Raw genomic sequence first — 12,768 nt, forward strand, 5'->3', positions numbered from 1 at the left:
AAATACAAAATTAGCTGGGCGTGGTAGCACATGCCTGTAATCCCAGCTATCTGAGAGGCTGAGGCAGGAGAATCATGTGAACCTGGGAGGCAGAGGTTGCAGTGAGCCAAGATCGCGCCATTGCCTCCAGCCTGGGCAACAACAGTGAAACTCCATATCCCAAAAAAAAAAAAAAAGAGAGATAAACAGCTAGAACTTCAAAATGATAACTTTCTTTCTCCTGTTTAAAAATAAATAAATAAACTACTTCCACACCCCAAGTCAACATTTAAGGTAAAAATCAAGTGTAGTCAAAAATATCCTCGAAAAATCTCTTATAAAAAAATGTACCAAAGCCATGTCTCAAAATAAAAATCACTGTTACTTCAGGTAAACACTAAATGCTTCCTTGTACTATAGGGCCATAGCATATACACAATACTTACACATTTACAGCATAGCAAGATGCTCACTAAGAGGCACGTAGGAACAGAAACAGAAGAGCTCATTCATGTTTCCCATCTCACAAACATTCCAGGACTAACTCACTTAGCAGGATGAGGTGCTAAATCACCCACCTCGCAAGCATTTCATTCTTTCTACCTGAAGTCACATTTATCCATTATCCATTATCCCCTAGTATGCCCCTCCTCTGAATTAGTTTGCTCAGTGCCAAGTCAATCTTTTACATTCCTGTCTCCCCGCATTTGCTCTTGCCATCTCCCCAACTTCCTCTCTCCACCCTTGAAAGGATTCTCCACCCTCCTCTATCCAAATCTTACCTATCCCAGAAGGTCCAAATGAAATCACTTATCCTCCTCCAGGCCTTCCCAACACTGCTGTAACTCGTCTGACAACTAGTCACATGCTATCTTGTGATATCTCTCCCACAGTTACTTTACTTTTGTACCATTTTTAGCTTTATGTATTAAAATCTTGCAGGAATAAAGTAAATACATATACAATGAAACACCACTATGTACATACCTAAGCTAAGAATAAAAGTGGTTACTCGAAATTACTAAAGCTACTTCGAAATAACCTTGTTACCACTTCAAAAGAAAAATATTTTAAAATGTTACATTCAGTTACTTTCCTTCCTTCCTATCAGTTGTGTACTCAAAGAACTAAGTCTTATATACACGCAAGTAACTAAAGGATATGAACAGATACATTCCATAGAAAGAATTCAGTTAGAAAATATACCAAAATATTCAACCTTGTTAGTAATCAAAGAAATACAAACCAAAACAAAGTGGCATTTTTAGTCTGTTCCTGTAGCAATGTGTTTAGCCTTATGATGCCCATGCTGGTGAGGTTACATAATACTATTGCCAGCGGCAGTGTAAATTGCTTTTGGAAAGCAATTTAGCAATGTGTTCACTCACTTGTTCACTTACTCATTCAACAAATATTTACTAAATACCACTTACAAGCAAGGCACTTTCCATACATTATTACATCTAAATCTTAATAAAATCATGCAAGGTAGGTTGTTAATACCCACCTAAGGGATGAGAACTTAAATTATTCACACACGATCATACAACTAGTAGGATTCAACCTCAGGACAGACTAGCTCCAAAGCCTGGTCCTTTTCCACCTTACCAAACCATCCCAGTACTCCTCACCCTGACCCTCTTGACTCCTTTTTGATAAATTCATCCCTGTCGAAGATGTATTTACAATCTTGTAAGGTTGTGAAATGATATAAAAAGGAGTTCTGGGCTGGGTACGGTGGCTCATGCCTGTAACCCCAGCACTTTGGGAGGCCAAGCAGGCAGATCACACGAGGCCAGGAGTTCGACACCAGCATGGCCAACATGACAAAACCCCATCTCTACTAAAAATACAAAAATTAGCCAGCTATGGTGGTGCATGTCTGTAATCCCAGCTACTCAGGAGGCTGAGGCAAGAAAATTGCTTGAACCCAGGAGGCAGAGGTTGCAGTGAGCTGAGACCGCGCCACTGCACTCTAGCCTGTGCAACAGAGTGAGACTGTCTTTAAAAAAAAATAAGTCTTCTAGGCTCCAGCAGACACAGCAGCTGAGCAGCTATCACACTGCACAAGATGCTAGATACCTGCTGACCACAAAAAACCTATCCAATTAAACGACAGGCTCCTACCTATAGCAGGTGTAAGAGCTCACCTGAGGACCACACTCGACTTGGAGGAGGGGGGAAGAATATAGGGAAGAATGCTTTCTTGAGATGGACCTCTGAATGCTTTAAAATTCATTTTAAAATTCATAGTTGAGTATTATTTTTGTAATCTTTAATATAAAAACAAGTAATACATTCCTAAATGCAAACTTAAAATCAGATTAAAATGTTCCTCTACCAAATTATCTGTTTCTTTGTTGTCGTTGTTGCTGTTTTAATGGGCTATTCAGCAGTGGTAATGATACTGCTGAGATAAAGTACTTATCTCCTATCAGTGATATTAAGCATAAATTAGTAAAAATTATTCCAGAAAGTATTTTTATACTACATATATAGCAACCCTTTGGCTCACTAATTTTACGTTAGTAATTCTGTGAATCCATGTAACAAGAAGAAATTGTTTTACAACAATTTAAAAATCTGGAAATCCCTAAATGGTCAACAAGTAACATAATGGACTATCCCACTTGTTGGGATTTTAAGCAGTCATTAAAAATCTCTATAACCAGTTCTTGACAAATATAAGATAGTTATGTTGTAATCTAATGAAAAAAAATCAGGATACAAACCAGATGAACAGAAAGCCAACTACATTTTTTTAATGTATGTGTAAAGCAAAGAAATATACAAATTATTAAGAGGATCTCTCAGCAACAGACTTAGGTATACATTTTTTTCCTTTTCAACTTTATGTAGTTACAAATTTCCTATAGACAAATGTTATTTAAAACAAAAAACTTAAAACACTCCTATATACGGAAGTCCAGCGAACAAAAACACACTGCAATAGATATTGTCTGAACCAACTAGGCCAGTTCGGTTACTGTCTTCCAACGCCAAACCCGCCCTTTATATTCTGCTGTGATGCTGGGACTCGGCAAACCTGATTTCTGATTTCCCAGCTCGATCCATAGGTTCTGCCAACAGGAATTGCTAGAGGGAGACAAGGATGGAGAGAGAAGGGACTTGTTCCTCCCTGTCTCTTTATTTGCATCACCCCAACAGTGGTAATGCCCAACAGCAGCAGCTGAACCCAATATCCAATTTTTCCAATCCTAGGAGAACAAGTCTCATTATCTCCGTCAGAGACACTAGCACCAGGCAGCTGGAGCCTCCTTCTCAGTTTGAGGTCTCGATCCCATGCCCATGGGACCACTCCTCAAGAGACAGCAGCAGCAGCACAACACTAGCCCCTAAAAGATCTCAGTGTTAGCAGTAACTCCAACTGCCTCCTTTATTCCCCTAGGTCAAGAGGTGGGGAACTGCTTCCCACAGCTGCTATCTATGATTCCTTAGAGTTCCTGTAACCCTTCCTTATTTTAAACCTAGTCAATAAGTCTTTATACTCTGACCCATAATAAGGACTGCTGTTAACTATTATAGCTTTTATCAAATATTACTATTCAGTTATTTAAACGTAGATGAGACTGAAAACTGTCCCTACAGCACAGATCCCATCACATACCTTGAAGTGTTTTTTTAATAATCCCTAATAATCAGCTTCCCTGTCACATCACTTTTAAATAAAATACACACACACTTACTATTAATTTACTGTGTAATTCTCCTTTTACTGTGCTGTATAATAATATGCTACCAACTGCTGTGCCAAGAGCCAATAAGTCAGTCTGGTTACTCGTTCCTACAGCTTCTGATTTCCTTTTTTTCCTCTGGGGACTTTCCTGGAAAAAAAGAAAAACAATGTTTTTATTTAGTACTGCAAATACTAAAACATCGTTAATGAACAAATACAAATGCCCACCAGCCCACAAAAGACATTTTAAAAGGGGTAAAGATACAAGCTATTGGGTGATTTACTTCTCACTACTTTAAAAAGAAATCCCTCCAATGGGAAGAGAAACTCCTAATTCTATGTCCCGTCTCCCACCCCTACGGAAAAAAGGCAGCAAACAGGAAAAGCTGGTATGTTCTTGGTACTCTCCTAACAGGTCCAAGAAGCCTCAATGCTGCTTCCACTTCTCAGAAACAGACCACCCCTCCTGACAGGTCCAACCTAAGTGAAGCCTTCACTCCCCAACCAAAGAGATGCATACCCAAAAATCTATGAATCCATAAGTCCATATCTAAGCAGCCAACTCTCCTTTTCCTCTCCTAGTTTTTCCTCAAATTCTAGCTTAGTTGTCAAGAAAAGAGACTCAAAAGTTTTTACCTTTATAAACATGCATTAACTTCAATCTGAGTCAACAAATAGCTTTAACTAGTAGAGCAGCTCAGAGCACACAAGAAAGAAGTTGCCCCAATGACTGGTCAAGGGCTGGCTCCGTGATTCAGTGACTTCAGAGACAAGTCTCATTCAAGTGGCAAATGCCACAAGACTTCTTTCATTTCAAAAGTGATGCTAACAGCTCATGTCTATCCAACAAAATCCTAACTTAAAAGCGCTACATCAGTTTATAATGCTGAATATTTATTATGATTTCAGAACTTCTCTTCCGTGTTTTTTTTAATTACGGCTCACCAGTCTATGTGTTTTTAGCATAAAGTTCTGAGAAATCCATTGTTTCACTATAAAACAAGCCAATACCATAGAAAAGAGAATATCTTCTTAATAGTGCAGGATCTTAGCTCTACAGCGCTCATGGGCATGCACACAGCCCAAGACACCCAAAAATCTGTCTTAATTCAAGAAAAACCAATGACAACCACAACGTTACCAGTGCATAAAGAGTATCAGGGAGTAGACTTAAAAAGCACTTTCCATTTTTTTCTTTTAGTTATCCTAGGGGGATGTTACATTTAAAGAATTTGATTCATTGGACACAGATGAACAAAATGCAGCCTAACAAAAAAAGGTAACCTACTTACAGAAAAAAATAATACACATCTTGCAAGTCCTTAGAAATATATCTTGCAAGTCCTTAGAAATGTATTAATAAACACAAAAGAGAAGTTACAATTAAAAGCCAAAGTACAAAGTCTGATGGTCTCATTTAATTTGTTGAAACATTGAAAACTCAACTTTAGGAGTGTTCTAGGTCCCCGTTTCAGTTACATGAATTTCTAAAGCTACCTCTGAATGACTCCAGGGTCAAAAATAATTTCTGTATAAGGTTATAAATACAAACACCTATTTCAGGCAAGGAGAGTGGGGGGAAGTACATTAACCTAGTACCATCTCAGCAGGAAAAGATTCATCTTTTTAAAAAGATTCCAAGAAGGCTGAGTGCGGTGGCTCACGCCTGCAATCCCAGCACTTTGGGAGGCTGAGGCAGGTGGATCACGAGGTCAGGAGTTCAAGACCAGCCTGGCCAACATGGTGAAACCCCGTCTCTACTAAAGATACAAAAAAAATTAGCCGGGCCTGGTGGTAGGCACCAGTAATCCCAACTACTCAGGTGGCAGAGAATTGCTTGAACCCGGGAGGCAGAGGTTGCAGCAAGCCGAGATCCTGCCACTGCACTCCAGCCTGGGTGACAGAGACTCATCTTCAAACAAAACAAAACAAAAAAAAAAGATTCCAGGAAATCTTTCTTCTACTCTTGGTTTTCCCAAATCAAAACTATCTAAATGGAAGTTTCTCGACGTGCGAAACAAAGACAGATCCAAATATGCATATGCTTTATTGCCAATTTGAATTTCCATTAAAAAGCACAAAGAAATTTTAGAAATTTACATAGCCTATGTCAAGCATAACATAGTCAAAGCCTTAATTTCTGCATCTGCAAATCTCTGTGTTTTTTGATAGAAGCAAGCAGGGGCAGGCGGAAGGAATATCTACAGGATTTATGACCAACTTTAAGGATCACTGGTCTAAACCTAAATAATACTCCAATTTATTAAACTCAAAGAACTCATGACTCATTTATTTTTCAGGTTGGATGGTCTTTATTCAGCAGGATGAGCATATTTAAAAAGGTAACACATCAGACCAGAAGTGTATATAACCAATGTACATTTTAATGAAAACTAATATTCCAAGTATTACCCATACTAAATATTTTTGAAACCAAGAGTTTAGTGCTACTGATTATAGATGACAAACTTCTGTTGGCATTTACTATCTAAACATGTTATTTCTGTGATCAAAAAACTTCAGTGACTCTCCAGAGAATAAATCAATATAAACAGTTCTATGGCATTTAAAAGCATCCACAATTTGCCTTCAACCCACCTTCTCCAGTCTTATCTCCAATTCCATCCTTACGTTAACACTCCCTATACACACATTTTCCTATTTTGCTTTTGCTTTTCTTTCACTTGGGAGGGGACCTTTCCTACTCACCTCAATTTTCACTGGTTAAAAATCCTACCCATGCTTTAAGGCCCACCTCAAATACCACCTCCTCCACGGAAACTTCTTTCCCTTAAGACACATGGCATACCGTGCATTAGACACGGCAAATATGAAATGTCTTTCTTCTTTTACACCTTAGTCACAGTCAGTTGTGTTTCCTCTTAAGTGCCCAGCACAGATTATACAGATAAATATATTAAGTAATAAAAAGGTAGGCTAAAAAATTTAGTTCATATATTTGTAACTGGAAAATCTCAATTCCTGAAGGCATCAGAAGTGAATACCCCAAGGAGGTGATTTCTCAGACTAAGGAGTCTTTTCCACTATGAAGGGCAGACTGAGTTAAGCAAGGAATACTGAAACCTGTCTTATGAGAAAAGCTAATCAGCATTTGATCCATTATCAGCATTTGATCCAGAAACAATCAGAAGGCTGAGGAAGAATCTGAATGGCACACGTGCATGATTTATAAAAGCAAGGAGTTGTACAGATGGGATGAAGACAGAAAAAAGCACATTCAGGTGATGAGAAGTCTGAATTTGTACAGCAATTAAAGTAATGACTTTTTAGACTGAGATCCCAGAGAAAGAGGAGTTTTACATGCAGTCACTACACTCTCATAAAAATACATGTACAGAAACAAGCTTCACAGAGAAACTTCCCACGGCTAGTAGTACTCTGATACTTTCCATTCTATTTTGTTTTTTTTTTAATGTTACAATCCACTAAGTTTATTACATAATCCACTAACGGATCAAAATCTGCTCTGAAAAACACTGAACTCTAGACACCAAAAAGTATGCCAAGTTTCAAGTTTCATTCTGCAATTAGTCTCCTAATCCATTTCTTCGTCTATCTCACTGCCACTGCATGTGTGTAAGTTTCACAGGTAACAGTGAACAAAATGTATTCATTTTGCAAAAAATCACATACAGTATTTATAACAAATCAATTAAGTCCTAATACACAGAAACTTCTATTTCTGCCAATCAGATCTATCTGCAACCTTTACTTCTTAGGAAGTTTAACTGTTAGCAAGACCTCAAGACAGACCATTGCACAGCACATGTGAATTGCCCTACATCTCTAAGGGATGGTAATGCAGATACCCAACTCAGACACCCTGTCCAATGTCTGAAAGCCATGTGCTTCATTCAACAAGTACTAAGCTGTATAGGGTAATCTTAATTGCAGTGACAGCAAAGCAGTATAAACACATTTACTGTGACAGCCAATAGCAGACAAGGTTTGTTAGAGAAGGAAAAGCAGAAAAGTTGGAAGACTTTCAAAAGTTGGAAGACAATCAAATAGCAGCATCAGTTCCTAGGTGGCTCAGCCACTTTACTATGTGGCTTTGGTAGAAAATATAATATTTCTGCCTCAGTTTACACACATAAACTTGAGGAACTCTTAAAAACAGCATCCCAGGAGATCGAGACCACTGTGAAACCCCGTCTCTACTAAAAATACAAAAAATTAGCCGGGCGTGGTGGCGGGCGCCTGTAGTCGGCAGGCTGAGGCAGGAGAATGGCGCAGGAGAATGGCGTGAACCCGGGAGGCGGAGCTTGCAGTGAGCCGAGATTGCGCCACTGCACTCCAGCCTGGGCGACAGAGCGAGACTCCGTCTCAAAAAAAAAAAAAAACAAAAAAAAAAACAGCATCCATCTAGATAGAGTCCATCCATTTGTATTTTTGCACTTTCCTATTTTCTTGTCCTCATTAAAGGTCCTCTTCCCCCAGGCTCCAAAGACCAAATGGAATGCTCAGCTACATAACATACAAAAACCCTCCAAAAACTATTGTGGCATGAATGCAAAGTATTGTAATCATTCTGTGACCAACAAGAGGCGACAATCTAATTTTTCTAAACACTTGTGAACCACAAACTTAACCCGTTACCCAAGAAACCCAGCACTAACTAATCTTTCTCAATTGATGAGTTATCATCACCACACTTTGTCCTTGGGTAGCAAACTGACAATTACTAAACCAAACGTAGAATCCTTTTCTTACGAACTGATTTACCATATTAAATGCCATATTAAATGGTAAAATGAGTCCAGAGTCACTCAATAATAACATTTATTTAGCCACTTATTACATACTAGGCCACGCTACACCAGTCACACACACTGCCTAATTTGATCCTGAGGATCCTAAAAGGTGGGTGATGTTACTGCTATTTCAAATTTGAGAGTACTATATGTTATCATATACCAGGACCTTAACAAAATGCTGGAAAGTGGGTTCAGAGTAACATCCTTTTCATGCCTCATACACTAAGCCTCAAAGATGTAAAATAAAAGGAAGGGTTTAATAAGATGAGAGCACCTTAACATGTGCCTTTTTTTCTAAGATATCTTGTTACAGCACATATGACTTTTTAATTTTATACCATAATATATGTGCAAGAGTGTTTTAATACAAGAAAATTGTCTCTCCCTAGTTTTTAAGTCAAACTGATGTTCCAAGAGGACACACCCTCCAAGTAGGGGATGTCTCTACATTCCTTCCAGCTCTCTCAGTTCTGTGACTCAAGATTGAGAGTAACAAAATCGGGGCACTGGACCAGGAGTTCGAGGCACCGTGACTCTAGAGGCCACACTCCTTTACTGGTTATTAAGGCTTGGGTCAAGTCATTTACCTTCCTTAGCTCTGATTTTCAATCAGTTTTTTTAAAATGCAATTAATTTCAGGAGATTCCACAGTATGTGGTTAAAAGGAGAGAGTGCAGGTAAAACGATGCTGAAACCTAGAAAAAAAATTTTGTTTAATGTAGCTCAACTCTCGTTTATCAATGAGGTCCTCAAAATTAAAACAACTTGCTCAATATGACAAAGCAAGTTTTGAGTCTTGGCTATGAAACCAAATCCAGTTATTTTTCTAGTTTACCATAGTGTTGCACATAATCCAAAACTATGACTTTTAATATGAGATTAGGAAATTTCTCTTGGGCATACAATGCAATTGAAAGTCAACAGAAAAGCAAAGTGGGTGACATTTTTTCCAACCTAATATTAACTATCTGTTGCAGATAACCAAGAACTGAGCTCTTAAGGACCTGAGTTCTAATCCTGGTTCCATTTTTTACTTTATTCAAGTTGCTTAGTTTCCCAGTTTCTGTTTCTTCCCCCCAAACAAGGCAGAAAGTTCCTTATCAACATTTCAGGACTAACCACACAAATATCAGATATTAATAGTACTTAACACTTAAAGCACTTACCTGTCAAGAACTATTCTAAGTGTTCTCTGCATTATTAAATATATTAATCTTCACAACCACTCTATGAAGAAGGTATTATTATCCTCATTTTATAAATGAGGAACCAGAGGGGCAATTACCACTATGAAACAGAGGCTAGAATCAAATGTGGACAATATAACCAGCTTGGGTCCACGCACCTACCTAACTACTGCTCCGTATTTCTCAGCATTAGTATTACTATCACTTTACAGGACTGTTAAAATACAATCATAAAAAACTTTGAAAATAAAAGATAAGCAGAGCGCTGTAATTTTAACAATAAAAACTGATTTTTTTTTTAGTTTTATGTCTGACTTATAAGCCCTGATAGGTTTATTTTATGAATCAACAGGATAAACTATGAAAATGTAACTTAAAATTTGAAAAATATCTAAACATACCCCAAAATATAGCAACTTAGATGTATTCCTTCTCCCAACCCAAAAATTTAGCAGGTTTCCCAGGTCGTCAGAGAGAGTAAGATCTATGCTAAATAGGAGCTTTTACAGTTCTCCATACTGAAACAGCTCACATCACACACCTCAGGATACCTGATGCTTCCAAATCACTTTGCAGTGATTCGGTTTGGCTACTCTATAAATGCAATAACCACGTGCATGCTGAGTTAGAGAGATATAGCTGAGTGACTCAACAGTGAATGGCATTTACCTGACACGGGTCCCTAACAGTGAAAAGCTTTGCCTAACTCGGCAGTTTTCCATCTAAGGGTAACTTCATCTAGACTCATAAAACATTCACTAAATCAAGCTACTACTTCACTTTACCTCCACATCCTAATACAGACTTCAAATTGGGGTGGGTGGGGAGTGGTGTGATGGGCTTGAAAGCGGGGCGGGAGGGGCGAGCAGATGTTAAAATCAAAAAGCAGTGAGTTCAAAAAGCTAAGAATGCAGAGGTGCCTGGGTAAGGCAAAAGTTAAGAGTTGAGAGTCCCACGACCTGGACGTGGACGAGAACACGTGGTGAGCCGGCACCCAAAGGGGGGGCCGGAGGGGGCAGCTCCGGAAGCAAGTACAGACTAGTCCATACCAACTGACCAGGGCAAAACCGATGAGCCGGATCAGAGACAGAGGAAAGTTAGATAGTTCCAAGATGGGACTCTGTCAAAAACCAGGACTCTGATGAGCAAGGCCCGGGAGAAGGAAGCCGCCCCAGGGGGACCGGGGGACTTGGGGAACATGGCTGCCCGTCAAGAGTGGGGCCCAGGCCTCATGGGGCCAGGCGGCAGGGCTCGGATACGCGGCCGGCAGGGTCGAGCTGTGCCCTCCCTCACTGCCCTGGCGGCAGGCCGCACGCGGGGCTGGCGGCTTGGGCCCTGTGCGCGCCGACGCCGCGCTCCGTGCCTTTTCGCCCCGGGCCGCCGAGAGCCACGCGCGATGCCGGGCCACGCGCCACCCGGCCCAGAGGCCCGAAGCCGAGCCCGGGAAGGCGCCCGCCCCGCGCAGTCCCGCTCGCTTTACCTTGGCCTGCAACCGCGCTGGCGCCCAGGCCAGACAGGTGCAGGTACCACTGAGGTGCGCGGAAGGCACGTACTCCTGGTGCAACCGGTTGTTGGCCGTCTCCCATACTCGTAGGTGACCGTCGGTAGAGGCCAAAGCGAAGTAGGCTTGGCTGTGCGGGGAGAAGGCGCAAGGGACCCCAGCCGAGGCCAGGGGGTCGCAGCTACCGCCGCCGCCCGCCGCCATTGCTGCTCTGGCCCCGCTGCAGCCACGTGTTCGCCCGTGCGCAGGCGCACCGGCGCGGGGCGGAGCCTGGAGGAGGAAGTGAGGCGGAGGGAGCGCCGGGGGCTCAGGGGGTGGATCTTTGCGTCGCAGGGAAGCTTCTGGCGGATACACCCTGTGGACGGTGGCCCGTTAGGGCCTGCCGCTATCTTGTTCTGGGGCGGGAGTGGGAGTGTGGGAGAAAGTAATTGCAGAATCAATATCAAGTCCCGTTCCTTTAAAAAAAAAAAAAGGGGGGGGCCGGGCGCGGTGGCTCACGCCTGTAATCACAGCACTTTGGGAGGCCGAGGCGGGCGGATCCCCTGAGGTCAGGAGTTGGAGACCAGCCTGACCAACATGGAGAAACCCCCGTCTCTACTAAAAATAAAAAAATTAGCCGTGGGCTGGGCGCGGTGGTTCACGCCTGTAATTCCAGCACTTTGGGAGGCTGAGGCGGGTGGATCACAAGGTCAGGAGTTCAAGACCAGCCTGGCCAAAATGGTGAAACCTCGTCTCTACTAAAAATACAAAAAAATAAGCCGGGCTTGGTGGTGGGCCCCTGTAATCCCAGCCACTCCGGAGGCTGAGGCAGAGAATTGCTTGAACCCGGGAGGCAGAGGTTGCAGTGAGCTGAGATCGCGCCACTGCACTCCAGCCTGGGCGACCGAGCAAGACTCATCTCCAAAAAAAGAAAAAAATTAGCCAGGCGTGGTGGCGCATGCCTGTAATCCCAGCTACTCGAGAGGCTGAAGCAGGAGAATCGCTTGAACTCGGGAGATGGAGGTTGCTGTGAGCCGAGATCGCGCCATTGCACTCCAGCTCTGGGCAACAAGAGCGAAACTCCGTCTTAAAATAATAAATAAATAATAATTTTTCAAAACTTTAAAGAAAATGATAAGGTAGAACGAAAGGTTTAAAGGAAATCTTCAGCCGAGCACGGTGGCTTACACCTATAATCCCAGCACTTTGGGAGGCCGAGGCAGGCAGATTGCCCGAGATCAGAGTTAGAGACCAAGCTAGGCGAAGTGGCGAAACGTTGTCTCTACTAAAAATACAAAAATTAGCCGGGTGTGGTGGTGCGTGCCTGTAGTCCCAGCTACTCGGGAGACTGAGGCAGGAGAATCCTTGAACCCGGGAGGTGGAGGTTGCAGTGAGCCGAAATCGCCACGCCACTGCACTCCAGTCTAGGTGACAGAGCAAGACTCTGTCTCAAAAAAAAAAAAAGAGAGAGAAAAGTAGTCTTCACTTTCAAATTCATTATGATTGTAACAACTGTTTCCGTTCCCCCCTATTCAATTCCAGGCTGTAATCATTTACAACATAACAATTTATTCAAGTATAATAATGTAAAAGTAATGATCGGAATGGCTATTCCCTCCTGTTTCTCCAGATTTATCTCATGTTGCT

General features: G+C 41.7%; 1 protein-coding gene across 1 annotated transcript in view; it reads right to left on the minus strand.

Moving 5' to 3' along the window:
- The window catches only part of WDR43 (WD repeat domain 43), a 53,619-nt gene extending 42,199 nt beyond the window's left edge, over window positions 1-11,420 (minus strand). Inside the window, exons 1-2 of the mRNA XM_055253983.2 lie at window positions 11,122-11,420; window positions 3,687-3,824 (exon numbers count right to left, since the gene is read on the minus strand). Of these exons, the coding sequence (XP_055109958.2) occupies window positions 3,687-3,824; window positions 11,122-11,346 (363 nt within the window). The 5' untranslated portion in view covers window positions 11,347-11,420. The remainder of the gene's footprint in view (window positions 1-3,686; window positions 3,825-11,121) is intronic.
- Between the last annotated feature and the right edge of the window lie 1,348 nt (window positions 11,421-12,768).

Source organism: Symphalangus syndactylus, chromosome 18, assembly GCF_028878055.3.
Source record: "Symphalangus syndactylus isolate Jambi chromosome 18, NHGRI_mSymSyn1-v2.1_pri, whole genome shotgun sequence".
Lineage (NCBI taxonomy): Eukaryota > Metazoa > Chordata > Mammalia > Primates > Hylobatidae > Symphalangus > Symphalangus syndactylus.